At 43.5% G+C, this 24,348-nt stretch overlaps 1 protein-coding gene and 1 long non-coding RNA gene across 2 annotated transcripts in view; one reads left to right on the forward strand and one right to left on the reverse strand.

The window, feature by feature from the left end:
- The window catches only part of LOC121663821, a 30,473-nt gene extending 29,568 nt beyond the window's left edge, over positions 1-905 (reverse strand). Inside the window, exon 1 of the long non-coding RNA XR_006015767.1 lies at positions 607-905. This is a non-coding gene — a long non-coding RNA (uncharacterized LOC121663821). The remainder of the gene's footprint in view (positions 1-606) is intronic.
- The window catches only part of PAFAH1B1 (platelet activating factor acetylhydrolase 1b regulatory subunit 1), a 28,668-nt gene continuing 4,320 nt past the window's right edge, over positions 1-24,348 (forward strand). Inside the window, exons 1-10 of the mRNA XM_042026522.1 lie at positions 1-133; positions 14,869-15,077; positions 15,499-15,583; positions 17,101-17,175; positions 18,018-18,224; positions 19,525-19,693; positions 20,584-20,686; positions 21,403-21,631; positions 23,007-23,108; positions 23,750-23,906. Of these exons, the coding sequence (XP_041882456.1) occupies positions 15,046-15,077; positions 15,499-15,583; positions 17,101-17,175; positions 18,018-18,224; positions 19,525-19,693; positions 20,584-20,686; positions 21,403-21,631; positions 23,007-23,108; positions 23,750-23,906 (1,159 nt within the window). The 5' untranslated portion in view covers positions 1-133; positions 14,869-15,045. The remainder of the gene's footprint in view (positions 134-14,868; positions 15,078-15,498; positions 15,584-17,100; positions 17,176-18,017; positions 18,225-19,524; positions 19,694-20,583; positions 20,687-21,402; positions 21,632-23,006; positions 23,109-23,749; positions 23,907-24,348) is intronic.

Below are 24,348 nucleotides of genomic sequence, written 5' to 3' on the forward strand. Positions count from 1 at the left end.
CCCGCCCTCCCTCCCGGCGGCCGCGGCGCCTCTGACAGCGCGGAGCGAGCGGAGCGTCCCCGAGCGCCGGGACCCCGCACCGGGACCCCGACCCCGCACCGGGACCCCGACCCCGCACCGGGACGCCGCGCCGGTGAGTGGGACAGGCGGGTGGCGCCGGCCCCGCGCAGCACAGCGAGGCGGCGGTGCTGGCGGGGCTCGGTAAGCCTGGGGCCCGCCGCCCCAACGGCCCGCGGGTTGTCCCGGCCCGGGGCCCGAGCGGCCGCCGCTTTCCTCTCCGCTCTCCCCCTCCTCTCCCGCTCCCCGCCCTCGCCCCGCTCCCCCCCCTTCTCTCCTCGCTCTCAAAATGGCGGCCGCGCCCGTTGGTGAGGAGGGACCGGGCGGGGCGGGGGGGCCGGCCCGGTGTCCTCCCCCCGGGTCGGTGTGGGGGGGTTCTGGGGGCCGGGGCGCGGCTCCCCCGCTCCCCGCGGCCCCCGGCCCCGCTCCCGCGGTGACTCTGCAGGAAAACAGGGCCCGGCGGGAGCGGCGGGGCGGGCGCGGAGCCGCCGCCGGGCCCGTGTCCCCCCCCCGCGGGCCGCGCCGCTCCGTCCGTGACTTAGCAAATACCTGGAGGAGGCGATGGGCCAGGGTTAATAGCGATAAAAAAGCTTTCAGGGGCGATGGGCCCGGTGCGTGCGCGGAGGGGACCCCGAGCATCCCTCCCCGGTTCCTGCCGGGGGTTTCCCCCTGTCACCCTCTCCCCGGGCAGGGCCGGGCGTCGGGCGATGGCCCAAATCGCCAGCGCGGCCGCGGCACCGAAAACAAGACGAGAATTAATAATCCAGGGAAAGGAGTAGGTGTTGTTTCAGAATTTGTCTCGCATCCCCAGTTTTCCTGCAGTGCTCAGCAGGGCAGCAGCGATAGGAGGTGGCTCAGACCTTCAGAACCAGCTGCAGTAAAACGGGGGAGGGAGGTCTAATCTCTCCTTCTGGGGGTCATATCACTGCCTGGATGGCTGCAGGTGCACAGGCTTCCCCTGAAAATCTTATAATAGCAATCGAGTTTGCTAAAATCCTGTATTAATTGCTGCTCCCGAGGTTTTGTTTCAGCAGGAGGTTATACGCAGGCAAAGCTTTTGATGGAAGTTGGGGGGTGGGAGTGGTGCCTCCCTTGAAAAGTTTAGGGTTTGTTCAGTTCTGTGGGCGTGAGATTTTTTTTGTTTTTCTTTCTTTTTTTGTTTTGGTTTTTTTTTTGTTTAAGGTGGATGCAATTAAATTGACCTTTAATACCAATAATAATGTGACACCTTCCCTTTCTTTGCCATGGTATCACTCGAACCATTTTCTTGCCTATAGTGCTGCAGTAGTGGGCTTGGTTGGTGCAGGTCAAGTCCTTTCATAATGAATTACCTACTAGGGATGGGAGAAGGTTAATCTAAGCTATATTAAAAATCTTTAATAAACACTATTTTAATATAATTAAATGTTTGGGCATATTGACCTGGCTAAAATACGTATTTTTGTGGTGATTCTTTTAAGTGCATGTTCCTATGACAGTATTGTTCATGGCATTAGGAGGTGGTGGTTAAAGAACCTCCGTTCACTCATGATCATTTTGTAAATGATTGTGCAGCATTTGGCTGGTTTTCGGGAGAGGGAGGGTCTGCTGTCAGAATGTTATTTGCCCTTAGAGTGATTTTGTTAAATAGGAAAATTATGTTGGGGAGCTAAACAAAGAAAATATTTTTAAACTGTAAGATGCATTGCAAATATCCGGCTTGTTCTTAGGCATCTCGTTTTTGTGTGTTTCTGTTGCTGTTCCCATGTTTGTGGATGCTGTGAGCAGCCATTGAGCAGGGAAGAGACTGGGTGGAGTAAGGAGGCAAAGCTGCGAAATGGCTCGATTACCCTTTCAGAGCTTTTTTTTTCTCCCTTTGCCGGGGTGGAGGAATACTAATTGCCGTAACAATGAAGTCTCTTCTTTAGGGAAGAATCTAATGGTGCAGGAAGCTTCGGAAATGAAACAAATCTCACATTCTGTTCTGAGGCTGGTTTTTTCTGCAGGATGGATTTTGATTTGTCTGGCAGTGAGAAGTGACCAGTCACTGTTGCAAAGCCGGATTTTTTTTGTCTGATAACCGCTTCAATTTATCCACTTAGATATTCACTTGTTGAATTGATTTTATTTACACTTTAGATAAGAATTACAATTTTTGCGCTGGTGTTTCACACACAAGATTCTCTGGAATCTAGAGAAGCCCCTGTATTGTGGCTTCATGCTGTTATTTGTTCATGGAACTTCTTGGTTAGACCGGATTATGGGTGGGCACACAGGAAAAGACAATCCCTGGTTTCTCTGGTGACCACAGTGGAGTGACTGCTGTCAGTGTACAGACTAGATTGCATTGCCCTTCGTCATGTGCCGAGTTCTTGTAAAATAACATCTCAAGATTTTCGAAGCCCTTTTGAGCACTGTAGCTCTGTAAGAGCATTGCTGTCCCCCTTGGGTACTATTGCTTAAAGTTGTGTAGGAAAGGCGTTAGAACAAAGGATTTGGGGAGTACAATAGGGATTGGAGGAAGCACCTAGGAAGGGCTGCTTGTGGAAGTGCTCTCCTGTTCCACATGTACCTCATGGCATTCCCATCTGATTTCAGTGTTGATTGGAGCAAGTACAGCATTGAACACGGATGATTCTGAAGCAGACTGAGATTTTGCTTTTTCATGGGGGTCTCAGTTCTGGAGTGCAGTTTGTGACAGGAGATGGGCACACAAGAGACTATGTTTCTCTTAGTATGCCCAAAATTAAAATAAGGGACAGTGGCTTCTGCATTATTTCTAGTTCGTTCACTTGGAGTAGATCTTCCAGGATTCAGTGGCTGCATGAGCTCAGTACCTGAGTCTAATGCATATCCAGGCTAAGGCCGATGAAGAACCCGGTAAAACACTTGCCATCTTAACAGCTTTGGTTGATTTTTGCCCTTGAAATGATGGCAGTCACTTTTTCTACAGGAGTAACTTGTTCATTTGGGTTCTACAGAAGCAAAAGGCATCAGTAGTTCCTTTCTGCCTGCACATGAGCTCTGTCTTGCCTGTCCTGCTGATTCCTGTGCCTGTCCTGGCTCCTGTGCTCCTCCCAGCCTGGGGACTCAGGTTGTGTCTTTGCTCTCAGCTTGCTGTCTATCCAACTTGCTATGAATGGGACAGCTCCAGAATCAACATCTGCTGACTGCCTTGTTCAGCACTCCAGCCTTGTCTTCCATGAAGAACTCCACAGCCAATGTCCATCTTTAATTATAATGTATTTGTACCTCTTGTGGAATATTCTGAGCAAACAATAGCTGGACCTGTCTGCCTCAGGGTAGCTCAGGTACAGACTGCATATGTTTGTAAGTTTTTTTTACAACCCTCTGTAGCTGCCCTATATTCCTGAACTAGAGGGGTTGGAATTACCATAGTAAGAAGGAGAGTGACATTGGAATAGTTCAGTTTAGGTCAGCTCTCTCCTGCTTTGGTGAGCTTCAGGCCCATTTTCTAAACTAAAGGCAAAGACTGGGAGAGCAGCTGAAGTGTCCATGAAGTGGGCACTGAAATACTTGTCAGGCTGAAAATAAGAACTGTGTAGGCCTAAATTCAGGAAATCAAGAGGACAATAGAAATCAGTAATTATTATTAATAGAGAATAATTTCAGATTTCCTATGGGGTGCGGGGGAGTTTCCAGCCTCTAACATGTAATTTGTGATGGCAACTGAAGATCTTTCCTAAGGATCAGAGCCATGTGTGTTGATAGAATGGTTCTGGGACTCTCCTGTGAGGTTTGTTGTAGAGAAGCAGTAGGCTATGCACTGTCCATAGTTGCAGATCTGTCAGTGACGTTGCAACTGCCTCCTCTTTCTCCTTTTTGTAAGAGCTTAAGTATCACCGGCAGGACAACCTGACTACTAAAAATGTATTGCGCTGGTGAAGCCTTGCCTGGGTTCAGGGGCTTTCTCAGGAGCTACTTCATTGCCTGACACAAGGGAAATGGGGATTCATCGGTGATGTTGCTTTGTCTTTTGATCTGCCTGACAGAGTAGGCTACACTTCAAGTTTTTAAAAATAAGCATTTACACTAAGATACAATCCTGACCTGTTTAAATTTAATTTTAAGTACATAAAGCTGTTTCCTCAGAATTCTTGCTCTGAATGCTTTCCATGCTAGGGGAGCATGAATGGCCATGCTCTGTGGGCAGGATTGTGCCACCACTGGGGTGCAGAGGTGTGATGGGAGCTGTAGCTCTGTTTTGTCAGCTTAATGGTGGGGTCCTGAGCCGAGGTTGGGTTAAATGTCTGGTTTTCACATATTAGTTATTTTAGAACAAAACTTTTCTTCATTCCTGCCATGTTCTAAGACCAACTGATGAACAGTACATGTTAGAAACATTGGCGATAACCAGGATTTTGTCTGATGAAGAATAGAGTTCCAGTTTTACCCTGGAGATGCCAGCTGCTGCGGGTTAGCCCAACAGACGTGTATTGCTAACCTGTATCTTATCTCGGTTGTTTAAAGAAGGACCTTTTCCTCTCAGTTGAGGCAGGACCTTAGATGAGGCAATGTTTGTCTCATTCATAATGTTTAAAAGCTCATTCTGTTTTCTTTTTTTTAAACCTCCTGCTCTCTCCTTAAGGGATTAGGTAGGTGTGACTTAGGCTCTCTTGCTTTTAGTTCACCGTCTTGGAAGCCACCTATCATTTAGCTTCCTGCTGGCATGTACTGTCAGGAAATTTCAAAGAAAAATGTTACTTAAGTAAGTGTATGCTGAACTCCATTTCCTTGGGCCTGTAAGCATGCAGTCCTTCCAAAATTATTGCTGTGCACAGCATTGTCACATTGACCAATAAATACCAAGAGCACTGATGCATGTATAACTGTAAAAATATCAGCGTTATTAATTCAGAGTACCTGCTAGTTAATACATTTGGAATTATTTTCGCCATTTCCTTCTTAATGGTACTGCTTCTGAGTGAGCCCTGCAGCTTGGCTTGGCTGCTTGTGGACTTTGGATAAGGATTGTAATTTAATGAATGTAATAAATACATCTTTGTGGTTGTGATTGTGTTGATTCTGGAAGGCTTATCTGATATTTTTAACTAGTATCTACTTGCTGCAGCCTTGAGAAGGTATTTCCAGAGATGGGACCATCCGTGGTTGAGGTTTGTAGGTGGTGCAGCAGCAGTGTCTGTCCTGTAATTTCCTTGCATCCGTTGTTAAGTAGGTCCCTGCTGAGGGAGTTGGTCGAAGGCTGTTCAGAGGCACCTCTTGTTCTGGGGCTGGTTGGTGACTCAGCTGTCACACCTCTTGTGAGGTAGGTGACAGGCTCTGTGGCTCTGTGGGGTGGTGCTCTACTGGTTTGCATCTGGGATAGCACAGGGGCATTCATGACTGGGATTATTTATACCTTGCCTCTTGTATCCATGTTAATTGTTCCTGTTGTGCTCCACAAACCTTAAGTTCTTTTGGTTTAATTAGACAGGTGTTCCTCCCCCCCTCACCTCGCCCCGAGATTGCCTCTGCCTTGTTTTTCTGCTTAATGCTAAAGCAAAGGTGTTAAGTTTATCCTTCTTTAAGACTAGAGGAAAATCAGCTGGAAGCATCTAGGCTGTTTGCTGCGGATAAATGTTTCTTCCATAAAGAAACGACACTGGCAGCTTGTCTTGTGCTGGATTCACCTGCTTTTTGTGGTAAAGAAAGAGATTGCATAAACAATTTGGTTTGTTTAAATGCTCATATCCTTGTAATCTATTAAGGGGATGATGTCATTAATGAGTGTGTGTATGTATTTTAAACAGATGGTGTCTATTAAATCAGTAATGGTAGAAGTTTCTGATTCTTTCACCTTCAGCTCTGTTTTAGAGGCAGGAGGGTAGTAGGTGAAGGTGGGTGATAAGAAAGATGAGACACCTTCTACCAGAACCCTGATTTCATTATTTTTGGTACTAGTGTCATGAGAGGTTGAACACTGTTGCCTGTAATGGAAGAAGATAGACAATTTTGATGAGCTTTTTGGTTTTGGTTTTTTTTTCCCCTCCCCCTCTGGGCAAGTGAAGCCATTTTTGGCCAACGAGCTTCGAAAATGGGTAAAGGACCAACAGTGTTCTCATGATTGAAGAGTGGAAGGTCTGTCTTAAGTTCTTGTTTGGATTTCTTTGTGGTTTACACCTTCTCCTGTTTCTAAAGTATTAACTTAGGTGTTCCTTTTAAGTTTCCTTCCAGATATTTTTCTATATAAATTTAATCAATTCACAGTCATTTTTGTTAATATCACATTTCCAGTATAACAGGCAGTTTAATGATTGAATTATTTAAATTTGAATATAGTCCTGTGACCTCCTTTACAGTTATAAATCTGTTACTTAATTTTTCAAGCCAGAGAAGTATGGGAGGAAAAATTGAAAACAATAAAGTTCAAATCCAGTTGCATGCCTGCTGACAGACAAATCTGAGTGCAGCACTCTTCTCTTGGTGGTCTAGAATTGCTATCCCAAAATATGTATGTGTTGTTTGACCTAGCAGTAATGATACTGAAAAATATCCTGCTTAAGTCATCCAGCTGACCCTTACGTGCTTTGCTCTGAGCAAGTGTTGAGTAGCAACATGTAATATCGAGCCCCATAACACTACCCCTACTTGCTGTCCTACCACTGTCACAACACACTGAGAGCAATGTGGAGAGTGCTAGGTCAAAAACGTTTTCACGCATGTTAAAGCTTGGTTTTCTACTGCAGCCTGAGTTTTTCCAGGTTGTTCATTTATTGGTAGCTAAATTTACCTGCATTTTCACATAGAACTGAACAGGCAGGTTAGAAGAAGGATGTTTTCCCCCAAAGCCTATACACAGACCTCAGGCTGGAGCTCTGACCTGGAGGAAGCTCAAAGGCTCTAAAATTAGATGATGTGACAGTGCTCAAGATGTTTCTCCTGAGAATTACTTGTATCATGCTTCTATCAGAATTGCAAAACTGAAGTGATACATGTAGAAAAAATGTCAAGTTTGAATTAATTTAAAGTCTTCTTTTAAAAAAAAGTATTTTCCAAGCAAATTTGGTCCAGATTCCTCAAAGTCATTTAGCATTGGTGCCTGGGAAGGTAACGAGGCCAAAAATGTGTTTTGTTGTTTTACAGGCCTAAAGGTGGGTAGTGACTGCCAGTGATGTGTTAAAAACTTAGCTTGAGATAATATGGGAAAGCAGACGGGCATAGGAGTTGATTTCAAAATGCACAGGCGTTTCTTTAGGCAGCATGCTGCATGGAGCAGCCAACTTGCTCTTGTTTTATAGCATCTTGATGACATTCCTTAGCTTTATTTTTCAGATGTAATTGCAACCTGCATTCCAAGTCTTTGGAACATAGGCATTATATCTGATCTGCTACAGATTGCTTTCTCGTTCCCCATGGATTCGGTGTTGAATTATTTTCAGAACTAAACTACTGTATCAGGTTTTTAGCAAAAACTGTATGTGTAGGTGAAATGGGGAAGAAAACAGACATAAAATTTTTCACTTTTTTCATGTTAAAATCTATTTCCTTTGATAAACCTGTAACTGAACTGAAACAGAAAATGTTTTTTGTGAATTATTACAAAGACTGCACAGAATGCTGTACTCTGTGGATATTACATTGATGTATCAAGCAAAGTGTTGACCTACGGGCATTTTGAGACTTCCCTTAATTGCAGAATAACAGGCTTACTAAACATATGAATTAAAAATAAGGCTCAGAGTTGTAATTCAGATCAGATTTGGTTCTTGTTTTGTTTTTCCCAAATCAGATAGTTGTTGGAGCTCACTTCGTCGTAATCCCTCAGCCAGCTTTACAGATGTAGGCTGAAAAGTGGGGGGGAAAAAAAAAAAAGATTAATCCAGCTCATAAATGAGTAGCTTTCTCATATTCCCTGACTCATCCCTGCCAGCTTAGCAGGTGATGGATACCAACGTTTTCTAGGATAAGGTCTGTTTGCCACACTAGGAGCGGCTGCATGGCTGTGCCTGGGTGATTCTACTGTGGATGAGCTTTCCTGCAGTAACAGGGGGCAAGGTGGAGGCAGGAGAGGAATTGGATTATTTTACTTGTTAGTGTTTTTCTTTCCTATCAACAGATAGAGAGGTATCTAGGAACCCTTTTCAGGTCCTAATAGTTATGCCACGGAAACGTGGATATTACTTCACTTCTATGGAATCTGGCTTTGAGTTCATTTGTGGAAAGAGTTGTCCTATTCTGTGGCTTGAGTCTGATAAAGCAGCTTTTTGCTTATGGGCTTTAAAAGAAAATCAGACCCATTAAAAATTAGTTTAACTTAAAAGGAAGTGTTCTTAAGTACTTGGTAGAATTTAGCAACATAATCCAGAGGTGTAGGAGAACAATTCATGCAGTCTAGTTCTTCCATAAGGACTGTAGCTCTAATTGCTGGGAATACTCCCAAATAACCACTTTAAGTTCTCTTGTTAATGTTGTGAAACAGGATACACTGTCGAAGAACCTTTCAAGGATCTCCTGTGCCAGCCATGTAGCAAGAGACAATGCAACAAGAGTTTCTCTTTTACTAATGCACAAATGGATCCTTTAACGTTAAAGAATTGTGGAATTTAATTCCGATTATATCAATTCAGTTACTCTTTTTGGTGGCCTTTGGTTTTCATAAGTGACTAGCCTTTTCACTGGAGTTGTAAAATTAGCTGAAGAGACAGAGCTAACTGAAGTAGGATTTTGGGTATATTAACAATTTAGAAGTAAACTGCAGGAGTTTTCTTTGAGGTAAAAAAACATTTTAAGAATGATAGAATGCGTTAGAGAAACTACTTGAAAGTTGGTAGCATGTAGATTAACAGTCCAAAATGTTTTACTTCTTGTACAGGTTATTGAAATTTTAAATTATAAATTAAGATTTAAATTTGAACCTGAATGTGAGTAATGGAAAACTCTTAATTGATTTCACAATGTGAACTCAGTTTGTGTTCCTGATGTTGATGATGGTGCGTGTGCCATTTTAACACCCAAATGCTTTGTATTAGGTGTGCCTGAGCTGGCAATCTGAGAATGGGACCTCAGATTTTGTTTCCTTCAATAAATGTTCTTGTAGAATATTATTAAAAATGTTGTCATAGTAATACTTACGGACAAAGTGGTCTTGTAGCTGAGTTAATTAAAGTATTAGGATTCTGCAAAAAAAGGCAAAAAAGTACAATTCCTAAAGCACAGCAGTGCTGAGCTAAAGCTTTGTTGAGCTTTCAGAGCTGCACTCTGCTGGTCTGTTCTGTATCTGCTGATGCTTTAGCTCTGTAATTGATGCCACGTATCTTTTCTAATTTTTAATGTAATGAGCTACAGTTATGTGTTTAGTGTACATAGCTTGTTTTTTTGTGGGGAAGACTGTTTATGGAGCCTGAGCAACAGTCATAAAAACTGCAGAAATTGAATTAATTTACTGTTAAGTTCCTGGAGGAGCCATGAATGTATGTTTGGGATATGCACTACCAGATGAGATTGCTGGACAGCAGCAGCAGAGTGAACCCGGGGTGGTGGTGCTGGTGTATGGAACAGTTCACTGCTGCTGCCAGAGTTGTGAACCAAGGAATTAAGTTAAAGCTGATTTTCTCGGTTTAACTTATAAAAATTAAAAAGGTAAGAGAGAAATAATAAAATACATGAGGGACAAATGTGCCTGTGGGAATTACGGGAGTTAGGAGAAGTGCTTAAGAACATAATAAGGCTGAGTGACAGCTTTTTTTAGTAGCTGGTAAACAAATGTTTGTGTAAGTTTGAGGACTGAAATTACCAGAATGATGAAGAGCCAGGAGTTCTTGTGGTGTGACAAGACACTGTGGTGCTGATGAGGATTCTCTTGGTGAAAGGAGTCCTGGTTTAAGTAATCTAAGTAACTCAGGCCATGAGAAGTCTGGGAAATTGAACTTTTGATGGTTAGAATATATTACATTATAATGTAATACATCTTCAGATTACTCTGCAGCTTTATTGAGGTGACCTTAAAACTGTGGTTAGGACCTGCACATGTCTGTGAGGAACACTGGTTCACCATGAACTTGGAGGGGCTTGGTGTTCTCTGTATGTCACTGCATGGTTCTTGTGTTGGTTTTCTGACCCCTCGCTGTGGTAGCCAGTGACAGAGGCACTGACAGCTGGGTTTGCTGTGCCATCGCTCCTGGGAGAGGGGAGTGTGGATCTCACGGTGGGTGAGATGGATCACAGCTCAGCTGGGAGTGACTTCTACTCTGACTTTTTCTGAACGGCAGAAATGGGCATTGTTAGTCAGTTGAACCATTTTAGGGGTTTGTTTATGGTGTTGGTCCTTAAAAGTGTTTTTGATACACTTGATAGGAGCAGAGGAAGACAGTGGAGAACCTTGAACGGAACTTAGTGACAAAATCCTGCGGAAGATACTGAGGTTTGTTGTGATAGTGTAGTTTGGTACCTCAGGATACATTTATGAAAATGTGGATTTGGAAGGGCTTAGGTTTATAACCCAAATTTTAATACTGTTTAGTATCCAGTATACTCTGCTAAACAAAATCATAGTGAACTCTGAAGAAATTTAGAGACTAGATTTGATTTTTTGTGTGTACAGAATAGGCACTTTTAGGAATTTTAATTCTGGTAACTTTGCTCTTGCTTGATGCTAGTTCTGGTAAATAAGTAAGTATTTTTGGCAGGTTGAGACTAAAATGCTGGTTAATTAATTTGGATCCATAATCTGTTTCTCAGTCTTATTTGGAGAATACTTATGGAAAATACTTAAGTGTCTCCTGAAGCAAGTATGAACACAGTCATAGAAATACCTACAAGCCAAGGTGTATCATTTATTGGCATGACATATAATGAACTGAGGGGAATCTCTTGCCTGAAAGTGATTATTTTTTCCCTACCTCACTGCTGTGACTGAGCGTGTAGCTATTGTGCTTGGATACCTCCTGTAGAGCTGTCTCAGCTAACAAATGGAGCTGAACTTGTTTCATTTTGCTGTTGGTGCATTTATGAATCATGTGCAGGTCTCTCATTAAGTTATTGTGAAGTTTTCCAGTAATCTAGGAAGCATTTGAACCACACTGATACCCATCAGTGGAAGAACCCAGTGTTTGAAGCCAGGAAGCAGCAGCTGTCTGTTGAATCCTCTTAGTCGCCCTGGGGAAGAGGGTGTTCCTGTCCGTGCCAGGTCGGTGGTGCCCGGTGCCAGCGTGGCGTGGGGCTGGCTGGGTGCCCTGCTCGCAGCCGCTTGCACAGGGGCGTGTGCTGCCCAGGTGGCACCGGCTGGGCACAGCCGGGGCCTCGGAGCCGCTGCAGTGGCCGTGAGCATGTCCTTAGTGCAGCGGGGGCAGGCTCGTGGCCAGGGCAGCTGGCTGCAGCAACAGCCTGGTGTGGTGAAGCTCAGCAATCTCTGAACCCTGGTTTAGGAAGAAGGGGGACGGTCAGATGTGAAGAGACAGAAGGTCTCATTTATTTTTTTTTCAAATGAGAGGAACCTGCCCTATGCTGTTTCCACCTTCCCTTACAGGAGAGGATTCTTCTGTTTTTCAGGTATTTCTGCTCAGTTTGTTGCTCTTCATCAATAATTCTGTGTTTTAGAAGCTTGTGCAGGGAAAAATTCCGGCCTGTGATGATTCTTGGCTGTCTCTTAATTTAATTTCTTTTTAAAGATTGTGCTTCAGTGTGCCACTCTGTAGTCCTGCAGCACTGAAGGGTTGAAGTAGGTCTGCTATGCTTACTGCTCTGATGTTTCTGCCAGTCCTAAGTATAAAAGCTGATCTGTAGCTGAGTAGAAAGGTGGGCACTTGGGATGAGGTGCAAGTTGCCTGCTGAGTATCTGCTGCTGTTAGTGGAGCTGAGGAGTATGTTGTGTATAGGTAAGGAATGGTTTGTGTTGTTCTAGAAAACCGTGCAGGTCCTGCGCTGCCAGGAGGAGTGAGAGGTGACCGTTGCATGTGTCGTACCTGTGCCAGTGACAGGTGTTCTGCCAGCTCCCAGTTTTAAAAGGCTTACTTTACAAAGACACCAGATCTTGCTGAGAACACCTGTAGCCCTCTGTTATTGTCTTTGTGCAGAGGTTTGCCACTTAGTGGTTTTATATTTGCAGACTATTGATAGGGAATCAGATAGGTTTTAAGTTAGAAACTACAACTTGGAGGAGTGTAAGTGGGTATTAATAAAAGGCACATCCTGGTTCACACTTGATTAGTAGCTGTTACTCCATGGGTGGCTCTCTAAGTTCATTGTGCTTTTTCCTGTATTTAATAGAGAGCAAAGTAAAATTCTCATGCAAAGATACCTTTGCTTTCAAAAGAAGATCTAACTCTTGTCTTGACACTGCCTCGGTCACAGTAAGATGCTGATACAAAGTGACCAGATTCAGGCAAGATGTAATGAGCAGGTGGCGGGTTTTTGTGGGTTGTTTTTGTTCCCCTGTGTTCCCCCAGAGTCCTGGCTGCCTCTCATGGCTGAGTTGTTTGCGGGTAACATGGTGGTGACTGATAGGTGATGAAGGAGGACTGGTTAGTCTTGCTTCGCTGAAGCCTGTATGTCACAAAGTCTGCTCCAGCTAAAAAAAATGCAGTGCACATAGTGGCACAGGTGTATAATGAATGTTGGTCCTTTTGGGCTTTTTGGGTTTGGATGGTTTTGCTTGAGTGGGTTATTTGTATGGGGGTTTTTGTTTGTTTGTGGTGGGCTTTGGTTTTGGTTTGTTTGTTCTGTTTTTGTCTATGAAGGAGGCAGCCCTAAAAATACTTTGCCTGCTATTTAGGTGGCTTTGTAGTTAAAAAATTAGGAATGCTGAGCAGGGTGCTTGGAACAGACCCTTTCTGGAGGAGCGAGATACTGTAGATCAGTTGGTTGGTGGCTTTGGCTCAGCTGTAATTTGCTTATAGCAGGAGTAGCTGTTTTGCCCTGTAGCTGTTGGAATTTATCTAGTACTAGGATCTGTTTCTCACTAACAATTCAGAGTTAGACTGTGGAGCAGCCCAGGTGTTGGGAGGTGGATATGGGAGAAGTTGGGGTTACTTTATATTTGACAGGGAAAATGAATTTCTAAATAGGTGATATGTGAAGGATGGCCTTACAAACACAGTTGCTGTTATTTTTAGACAAGTGCTATAATTGCATCTCCCAGATGCCGCAACAAAATTGATGAGATACTGGGATTTTTACTGGAGCCAGTATGCTGGCACTGGATTTACTAGACATTCACTGCTAGTGGAGGTTCATAATACAAACCCGACCTTCAGATTTTCACCCTGGCAGTCCTAGAGGCAGATGTTGGACGTTTGTGTCTTTGCGTTGTGCTGTTGGGCGCTTCCAGAAGTGCTGCCGTGCGTTCGGAGGTGCCCGGTCTCGTTGCGCTGCCCCTGCCCGAGCCCGAGCCCGGTTCAGCGCGGGCTGTCCCGCCGCGGCGCCCTCTGCAGGACGTTATTTTTGATATTCACTGAATTTCCATTGATTTGCATGTGATATTCTGACTCTGGGCTGAGCACGGGACATCTCTTGAAACCCAACTCTCTCTTTACCTGGCATGAATTAGGTATTGACAAGAGTAAGTGAAATGTTTGCTTCTGTTCTCTGAAGGATGCAGCCTGTGCTGTTAGTTTTCAGCTGAATTGTTTCTGAAATAGCTATTGGGGAAGAGGTTAGACTAATTAAATGCGGTACTGCCTGTTCAGAGTGTTCCTGTTCTAACTGGCTTGTAGGGCAGTATTATGGTGTGCAGCATTTGACGTAGAAGATCCACCAGCAGGGTGGAATGCAAGCAACTTGCAGCTTAAGCTCATTTTGAAGCAGACAGCAGGGCCTAGATAGGTTTAGAAAGAAGCCTCTGATCCCCTGTGATGAATAAGTAGCCATTAATGATAGGAGCTTAGTATTTTCTTGACTTTTTTCATAGCAGACTATTGTTTAAAAGAGGCTCCTTACTAAAATTGTTATTGAGCTGTGATACTGAACTCGGCATACCTGTGTGTCTAGGGAGGGGCAGAGGTGAGGGAGCGGGAGCATGCACGTCCTCAAGCAGTTAGTAGAACGTTTGCAAACCCACCTGCTGTCTGTGAGCCTCTGTATGTTGCCTCAGTTTATCTCGGTGCTGAAAGCTGGTTGGTCGGTCAGACTTGCTGAACAGCTTGAGTGAATGATGAGTTCTGTACAGAACCTGCCAGGTGTGCAAGAAGTGCCATTTCAGCACTTCCCATGGTCATGGTGCTCACAAGGTCCCTGCAGTGCAGAAAGCAGAGGCAGCACTGCCAACATGGGTTTGGTGATGTCAGTGTGGCAGAGGTTAAAGCTGCCCGGTTGAAGCAGGTTGTGCACTGAGAATGCTGCAGTTCGTGTTTCTGCATCAAAGGATACTAACGAGTGTGTGTTTTGCAAAGGCACAGCTCGGCTGCACCCAACTATCTCAAGCATGTTGGGTTCCAGCCGTATCCCGAATTGGCTGGCGTTGCCAGAGGTGTTGTGATCACACCATTCCCTGAGCCCAGCTGCAGTAACGGGCCTGTGGCAGCTCTCCCCGTGGTAATGGTGCCACTCTGATAAGATTGAAGAACTGTTTAAAAATTTGCTGTGCCCTAAATGTGGGCAAGATGAAATATTAGCTATAGGTAAACTGCATCAACACATGACTGAAAAGAAAACCAGTATTGTCTCTTAATCCATGCCTCTTCGGAACTTCCTCAGGTGGTGGTACTGGAGTGGGAGAAGTCATTTGTGTGCTACAGTTGTGCAGCACTGTAGCTGCAAGGGCCCCATGCTGGGGTAGAGCCGGAGTCTTTAAAGATGCTGTTTGGATAAATCTAAGAAAGCTGCCAGAGGAATGCTTGTTTCAATGAAACAAATGATGTTTCTTTCTCCTCCTTGTAGATGGATTGAATCTTCTGTGTTGAATGCCTCTGGATTTCCTATTGGATTTCACATCTGGAGAAATACTTGTGATTTAAGCCACTGTGGCAGACTGAATTGTGGATCCTGGGTTCCCAAGACTTTAGCTCTTGAGGAGAAGCCACTGCTCGATCACGTTAACCTGACATCTCAGCCACGATGGTGCTGTCACAAAGGCAACGAGATGAACTGTAAGGAATCAGTTTTTAAGTTCGTGTTGCATTTTCATTAAGCTTAAATTATTAGCATTTGTTTCCAAATAGATTTTAGAGTGGTTCTGTTCATATGCCCTTTAAGTACTGTGTGTTGTGGTTTGGATCGCTCTACTCTTTATTTTTGATAGAACTGCTGGTATTTGAAACTAGAATTGGGAAATGATGAAAATATAATTTCAAGATTACTGATGGCATAAAAAATGGATTCTTCAATTTGCAGTAAGCACATTGCAATATAAGCTGCAATCCGTGAATTCTACATTTATCTTGAGTAAAGTCTGGCAATTTTTTGCTCTTTTACTTTGGAACGTAGACAAGGATCTGATCAGAATGCGCTATGTTGTGATGACAAGCTTTCTTTGATTCCTTAAATTGTATTTAAAATGTTGCTTTGTAGAAATCGAGCGATAGCAGATTACCTCCGTTCCAATGGCTATGAGGAGGCATATTCGGTTTTTAAAAAGGAAGCTGAATTAGATGTGGTGAGTTCAAACAAGATTCTTCGTCTATATTTTAATGTACAAGTCTGTCAGTTTTATGGCACTTGGATCTGTTCTGAACCTGTGTGTCTACTACCTGCCTGTTAGCTCAGACAGTTTCAGAACTGGAGGTGATGAACTCACACAGCTTATTGCCTTGCCAGAAAAGGGAAAAGTAATTGTTGGGCGAGTTGACCATTTCTGAGCAAATGGTTTTATAACCAGATTTGAAATGGTCTGAGACTGTGCAGCTTTGGAGACTGACTTCAGTGGGAATCTTTAAGAAACAGGAAGACAAAACTGGATTACTTTCGTCCTCTGCTTTATCATACAGAGCCAATGTTGGAAGATTCTTTTGAGATTTGAGGTGGGTCAGGAGTTAAGTCATTGCCTTAGTCTGTTGTTGGGTCTCTTGGGTAACCAAGTAGTACGAGGGCAGGCTGAAACAGTTCACAGGAGTTCATCATCCAGTAAGGCCAGGTTGGATGGGGCTTGGAGCAGTTAGTGGAAGGTGTCCCCCACCATGGCAGGGGTGTAGAACAAAATGAGATTCTAGGTCCCTTCCAGCCCAAACCAGTCTGTGATTCTGTGATTGTGTGACCAGCTCTGGTAAGCAGCTCTGTTTGCATAGACTGTACAGATGCCAATGGCTCAGACCAGTCATTTCTTTCAACTTCATTCTGTTGATTTGCCTTTGTCACAGATGATTTGGTATAATTTTTAACTTTGCCACCTATTAGCATAGGGGGTGTGCATTTTATATGGCTACAGCTGGATTAAGTAATAAACTTCCGTGTGCTGGATAAATCCTCTGGATAAATCCTTGCCTTTTCTTTATTACATATCTTGCATTGTTCTTTTTCCAAAATGCTTGGTTAAAATTTGACTTAATTTCTCCAATTTGCTACTAGTATTGAATAAATAAGTAGAAATGACAAATTGAAACACTATACTTATAATTGAAAATTCTAGTGTCATTGCCCTATCTGCCTTATCTATCAACCTAATTTAGTCTCCTCTTCCCAAAGCTTAGGAAAGCAATCTAAATAGGTTAGATGGTCCTGAGGGAAAGAGAAAATGCAGTTGCTAAAAGTTTCATGACTTCTATGCAAGAAAATCTGAATTGGAGTGGGCTATACTAAAATGGAAAAAGAAAGGTAAAGGCTGAAATTATTTGAGTAAATTGGAAGGATTGATGTGTATCTCTACAAAGAGATTTAATTTTTGTATGGATTATTCATGCAGATAACTCCAGCTTTTACAAGTGCCCTATAGTAGTAGATTAACATCTGTCTCTGACCAAGGTAGCCAGTCCTCAGAGCTTTTATCTTCCATGGAGTAAGCCATGGCATGGCTATTTTCTGATGTCTGTGTTATCTGCATCTAATTTAGGATTATTGTAGCATGAGACTGTAATCTTGTAATAGAAAGAAAATGCAGCATTTAGTTATACTTCTGTGTCTCTGATGTTTGTTCTTCTGTGTGCTTTTCTTCCTCTTTCTTTAAATGCTTCTCCTCAGAATGAAGAGTTAGATAAGAAGTATGCTGGACTTCTGGAAAAAAAATGGACATCTGTTATAAGATTACAAAAGAAGGTAAGTAGAGATCTGCTGGATGTACACGTATAAAAAGCACAGAAAGCATTCAGCACTGAACATGCATGTGCAGTCCTGAAGCTGGAGAGGCAGGAGGTGCCTTGAGGCAGTTGGTGAGCGGGGAGATGGAATTGCTGTGTGCAGAGGGTCAGGCTGGGTTAGAACGGAGGGAAAATCAGTGCTGCCCGTTGTCTTTGGCCATGGCCCTAGAGGGAAGGAGCCATTAGCTCCAGTGCATTCCAGTGGGGGATTGTGCTGCAAGTGGAGAGTGCAAAACTCTTCTTAGTCATGCTTCAGTGGCTCAAGAGTGTATTAAAAGCAAAAAAACCCCTAAAATCAGTGTGTTAACAATGAAGTCCTATCCCTTGTGCAGGTTAATACAACGAGGATTTATTAGCCCTCCAGTGTTTCTGTTGTTGGTTAATGTGTGTGCTAGCTCCAGCAGGACACGGAATTCCTGCAGCAGTAGCATTCCCTTTTGTTAGCACGACCTTCTTTGGTAGTTTGGCACAATAGTAATTCAGATGTATTTGTACAGTGTGTGAGTGAAGGGAATTTTGTAGAACTTTTTTTTTCCTGTGAAAATATTTGGGAATTTGAAAATAATAAATGATTAATGATTAAATTATTAAGAATTAACTATCAATTATTAAAGAATAAACTATAAATTATTAATTTAGGTTTGATTTTTAAAACCAGTGCTACTGAATATTGGTAATCAGTTTTGGTCCATGCCTGTGAATTTAGGAGTCAGTTTTTACTTGGATTACTAATGCAAGAAGGTGAATTAGATCTTGTATAAAACTGGAGATGAAAGATCTCTTTAAAATTCATACACTTAGGTAATGGAATTAGAATCGAAGCTGAATGAAGCTAAGGAAGAATTTACATCAGGTGGACCTCTTGGTCAGAAACGAGACCCTAAGGAGTGGATTCCTCGTCCTCCAGAGAAGTATGCATTGAGTGGGCACAGGAGTCCTGTCACTCGAGTCATTTTCCATCCAGTTTTCAGTGTTATGGTCTCTGCTTCAGAGGATGCCACAATAAAGGTATGTGTGTGCTCCAGACAGTTGGCTGTGGAATAGGTGACATCAGTGCTTCAGGCTGGACATGTTGAACTGGTGGAAGGTTTGTTCTTCCTGGTTCTGCTTCAGCCTCTTGAGGGACAGATCTTTCCAATGTGATGCCGTGTGTAGTCTACAGATTTTAGTTTTATGCTGGTCCATTTAATGTCTCGGAGTATTTTATTATCCTTTGGGTTGAGTTAAAAATAATGAAGCTGTGGATTTAGAGACATTTAACCTGTTTCTGCAGCAGACAGACAGGGTCAGCTGGAACAGTGACAGCTCCAAGTGTTCTGGATGTTATGGATGGCCCCAGTCAATTTTGTTTTCCCTCTCTTAGGGGTACTCTGGATGAACTTCCTTATTCTTGAAGTCTAGCTGTGTAGCTCCATTTGACTATTGCCATCCCAATGATTGCAATCTATTGGGATAGTGGATTCTTTGTTGGGTGTTTTTTGATGCTTTGTTTTTTGTTTAGAATATAATTTTAAATTAATTGTCCAATTTTGTGCTTGAGAGAGACACAATAAAATCTGTAGGAGCCAGTTTAGTTTTAAAAGCTTTGTGGTTAGATGATAGGAGACTGACTTAATTAGGATGTGAGAATGGGACTTCAAGCTGTCCTGCAGTTATTAACAGCAAACGTTTGTTTAACTTGAGCAGTTCTGTAATCTGTGAATGTCTGAATGTGTATCAAACTCTTCAGAGGGGTTTGGATTATCAGCCTTAACCCAAAGCATTCTGAGTATTCTCTGTGGTATGCAGAATATTTGCTGGTTGGTTCTGAAGCAAGCAGGTAAATTCTGGAGCCACAGTAAAGCTTGGGAAAGGTGAGTGCGATATTAAAGATGATCCTTTCCCTGTTACTGAAAGTGGGCTGTATTGCTGAAGTTAGGCAGCTGGCACAGAAATGGATGGAGGAAAATGGTCTGTACGAAGTGGATTTGTTCTGTCAAGTATTTTCTGAATTGATCTTCCTTCTTTAAGGGCATTGGGTGTCAAGACTTCCAGATACAATGAAACTTGTTCTCCTGCTGGGTTTATAATGCTTAAAGTTAGCTGAAAAGCAGTTTTCAAAATGTATGAATTCAGTTAATTTATAAGTAACAAAATCACATAAAAAGAAGTTTATTTTTCTCTGCTGTTAAGATTTTTAGGGCTGTCTGTCTCTTGCTCGATTAATTATTGAACAGGGTGCCAGACTGGCCTGCAGAGTGCAAATGTGAGGCTGGAGAATACAAAGAGTAATGGGCTGCTGCTAACAGTTTGTCTGTTCACTTGTCAGGTGTGGGATTATGAGACAGGAGACTTTGAGCGAACCCTGAAGGGGCACACAGACTCTGTGCAAGATATTTCCTTTGACCACACTGGCAAACTCTTGGCCTCCTGTTCTGCTGATATGACCATTAAGCTATGGGATTTCCAGGGCTTTGAGTGCATCAGAACTATGCATGGTAAGGTATAAAGGGATTGATTTAGCAGTCTGTAAAGTGAAGAGATTTTTTTTTTTTTTAATCCAGGAAAACTGCTGATGTGGAAGGGGGTTATAGACCAGAGTATTTTCCAAAAGAAAAAGGGGGGACATAATTTGATGCTTTGAGTGCTCTGTAAATAGGGGATACATGTAGTGTTTATGGAATGAAATAGCATCTCAAATCTACTGTGCATGATGGTGTGGGAAGCATCCCTTAATGATACTGAAATAAAATGACAGTTATAGGGATTTTAGCTTTAAATATTAAATGCTTGCAAGACAGTGAAACTGCCTTCAAATCAGTGAAGGATTCCTTCCTTCAGCCCTCTGTGTTCCTGATGCAGGGCTGCAGGAAGGGAGCAATCAGTGCCAGAGGAGCTGTGGCTGCTCCATGCGGGGTTTGGCTGCGTGTGCTTGATCACATGAAGGGGAACGTTCCCTTTGCACTGGGTTTGAAAGCCATAGGAAAAATGAGAAAGTGCAACAACCACAGCTATAAGATTCTAGTATTGACAGCAAATATTTTTTATAGTCTTTATGTAAAAGCTTTTTTTCTTGCTTTTAGTATCATCTTGCAGAAGCGGCGAGTAGGACTAGAGAATGTTTGAGACTTCAAAAAAGTAAACTCCTACCCACAGATATGCATCAGTAAACAGAAAGCACCTTTAAGGATGCTCAGTGTCTGGACCATTGGGTTCTAAAAATATGGATGATTATTTCATAAAACCTCAAATTTACATGTAAAGATTATTCCATAAAACATGCACTGCTGCTGTTGCTACTTGACCAAGATAAAAAAACCAGCAAGTCCTGGGTGCTCTGTGAAAACTCTGCCAGTGCCACTTAATAAAGGTTTTATTTTGTTTTTAGGTCATGATCATAACGTTTCTTCGGTAGCCATCATGCCCAACGGAGATCATATAGTTTCTGCCTCAAGGGATAAAACTATCAAAATGTGGGAAGTCCAGACAGGGTAAGTGCACTTGTGAGCAAACAGCACCAGAACAAAAGCGAGCAGAAACCACTGTGTGTAGAAATGGGACACAGGAATCTGAATGTCAGCAGGCACTATTTGAATTGAGAAATGATGTTGTGCCCTTTAGAGTAATTCACTGAAGAATTCTGCCTCAGTTATTAGGCAGAGGGGTTTAGATGTTAATACTGATTGATTAAAACTAACTGTTTTTGTCTTCCTGGAAGCTATGAGGGTAGATCTCTAGCTCATGACCAATTAGGAAAATAAATTCACTGGTTAACCATGAGTTTAAAGGGAGTATCTGCTACCTTTCTTGACACAGATTAAGGTGTCTCCTGATTTTTTTTTTTTTTTGTCTTCTTGCTTGTTTAATTTGTCAGTTGTCTCTCTAATACCTAAGTGCCCTGTAAATCTCTACTTGTTCTTAAAATACCTATTTAATTCAAGTAGTCACGTCAGTTTCGTTTTCCCCCAAGTTTCCTGCTTTCTGCCTTAACAAGTTTTTGCTAGCTCTTAGCTATCACTGCTTTCTCAGGTCAGCGTCCTTTCCACAGACTGTTTATGGCATGGTCCCTCACCTGCCAGGGTGAACATGTGTGCTCTAAAATATTTTATCTTAACCACTAAGAGTAGGTTAAGTGTCCTCAAATTTCCAAGCACGTGCAGTGGGTTATTGCAAAGGTGGTTGAGTCCCGCTGTGGTTTTTTGTACAGTTACTGCGTGAAGACTTTCACGGGGCACAGAGAATGGGTGCGCATGGTGCGGCCCAACCAGGACGGCACCTTGATTGCCAGCTGTTCCAACGACCAGACGGTGCGCGTGTGGGTGGTAGCGACAAAGGAATGCAAAGCCGAGCTCCGAGAGCATGAGCATGTGGTAGAGTGCATTTCCTGGGCTCCCGAGAGCTCCTACTCCACCATATCAGAAGCGACAGGATCAGAGGTAACGTTACGTTCCTGGGCTGTTACACAAGCATGCGTGGGGAGATCTTTGTCCGTGCTCTGTGTAGCACTGACAGCGACTGAGCTTGGGGCTCAAAGGGCCTGGCAGGTACAGCAGGTGTATGAGTACTTTTGTCTGAGTGTCTTGCTATGCAGTTAAGTCCCATCTTGGCTTCGCAGGATCCAGCTTTTGCGTTTATCAGTAGGACCTACCTTTGCTCTAGTGAAACAAGAACTGCGGAGAGATGCTGTTTAGGGACAGGTGAGAGTGGGACCACTGTCTTGTAGCAAAGAAATGTGTAAAGCAGCTTCTCTGGCACAATGTGAACATTATAAGGATGCTTAGCAATTGGAAGGTAGAGGGGAGAAGGAGCCAGTCAGGGATGCAGAATGAAGCTGTCTTGGATGCAGTGTTCACTGCGCTGGAGTCAAGCACCAACTGCTGCTGTGTTTTACTGTACAGCTACTGATGGGAGAAAGCATTCCTTAACTAAAATAAATCCAGATTGTGTGATCACAGGTACCTCTTCTAGTAAGCCTCAAGAAAGGCTTGCTAAAGGCCAGAATAAATTTCATTCTAAGGATGTTAAAGTGTAGAAGAAAGGAACTATAAATTAACTCCAGTTTCTAGTCAAACCCCCCACCCGGCATTGCTGTTTTGCTGTCTGCCTCCAAAGGACATGGACACCCCAGGGGAAAAGTAGCCACACTGAACATAGGGACTTGTCTAGTGATGGCTTTTACAGATTATTTCAGTCAAATTTTACTTGAATCATTAAAAGATCCTTCTAATCTTTCAATTATAAGTAATTAAAACGAAAATTCCGTGTGTCCCTTCCTGTGGCCGGGCGGGCTCTGCGGTGGTGCCTCCCCTGCCCCCTGCCGGTGGGATCGGGCACAGCCCGCACGGGAGCGCCTGGGGCAGGTGGGAGCTTGGCCAGCGGTCACGCCGTGCATGAGCACACGCAGAAATCACTTCAGAGTAGGAGGTTTTCAGAAATTCCTAACCCTGCTTCATTGCATTTTTTGAAGAATGTGAGCACAAAGGTATGTGTGAGCTGCATCCTCGTTAATCCTGAGATGTGGCACTTGAGCTGTCTACTGCTAGCAGAGGATGTCTTGCAGTAGGCAAGTGTTTATTCAGAGCGTTACTTGGCTTGTGGAATCAGCAGGACAAACAACCGTTTCTTGTAACAGATTGTTTAATTCTCTTAGCATTAGTACCAATGCCTGTGACCCAGCTTGGTCAGTGTGGATTTACTTACTGTAAGCTATCGTATGATCTGATTTTGGTACTCGGCAATATCACTGGGAAGGGATCGGCTTTGTTTCTCCTCTACCCGCCTCCATCTTATGTATACCATAACTTTCTGTAGACTAAGAAGAGTGGCAAGCCTGGGCCTTTTCTGCTGTCTGGATCCAGAGACAAGACCATTAAGATGTGGGACATTAGCACTGGCATGTGCCTTATGACACTTGTAAGTCCATTGGTGTTTTTCTGGCAGTCATAGCTGCATATGTACAACCAGTTTTAATGGAATGCATTATCTTGCATGTCATGTTTTCAAGAGAAACCAGAGTCATCATAATATAAATGCTAGAAATACAGTTTTAATTGCTTCTATAGTTCAGATCTTGTTGTTGCTAAGAATTACTGAGAATCTCTACAACCATAGTGTGAATGCAGTACTGTGGTGTAGGTTCTGTAATGAGTAGCTTGGTTGGTTTACAGAAATGCTTGTAATGATCTGAATTTTGTCTTCTGTGAAATGTCATGTTGTTCCCTCATGTGGGACTTCCCGTGGGCCATAGCCTGCTGTTCACAGCTCAGATTCTGGCTGGACTGGGTGGTGGTGCTGGGGGTGGAGAGCAGATTTGGTGCAGATCACATGAGGACTGCTGTTTGTTTGCCTTCAAGGACAGGAACTTGCATTGTTGGGAGAACTGGTAGAGGTGTAATAATAGAAACTGGAGATAAGCTGTGAGTTCTGACGGGTTTCAGGAGCTCAAGGCTGTCCTTGCGGAGCCAGGCAGGGGTCCCTCAGTGTGCCATAGTGTGAGGTGTGGGATGCTCAGCTCACAGCCTGCACCTGCTCACTGATCTCTCCTTGTGCACAAGGTGGGCCATGATAACTGGGTACGTGGCGTCCTGTTCCATTCTGGGGGAAAGTTTATTTTGAGCTGTGCTGATGACAAGACTCTCCGTGTCTGGGACTTCAAGAACAAGCGATGCATGAAAACCCTCAACGCGCACGAACACTTTGTTACCTCTTTGGGTACGTATTGCTCCCCGTGCCAGAGCTGCTGCTTCCTCACCGGCTGCAGCTGAGCATCAGGCTGGCATTCAGGCTCTAGTGGCACCTTATGCTCTCTATGTACAAGAAATGAACTAGAAGTTAACTTCAGTTTCTAGTCAAACCCCCCCACTCATGTGAGTTGTAGAGTTGGAGCGTGCTGGATTTTTCCACTTCTGCTGCCAGTGTTGCACATGGTTAAGGACATTAACTGACAGGGAGTTCTGGAACTTGTCACCAGAGGATGCAGGCATCAGGGAAGTGCTCTAGTGTCAGTGCTTGCCTAGCAAAAGGAAAACAAGAAGGGTGTGGACAACAGTCAGAAAAGAGTTACTTTGAATTCCTGGTAACACCAACCAGGAACGTCCAGATCTTGGGAGATGTTAGTTCCCCCCTGCTCTGGCAAGGCCAGAACAAACCAACC

Source organism: Corvus kubaryi, unplaced genomic scaffold (genome assembly GCF_017639235.1).
Source record: "Corvus kubaryi isolate FWS band 111438036 unplaced genomic scaffold, C.kubaryi_AGA036_p1.0 37284, whole genome shotgun sequence".
In the NCBI taxonomy this organism is placed as follows: domain Eukaryota; kingdom Metazoa; phylum Chordata; class Aves; order Passeriformes; family Corvidae; genus Corvus; species Corvus kubaryi.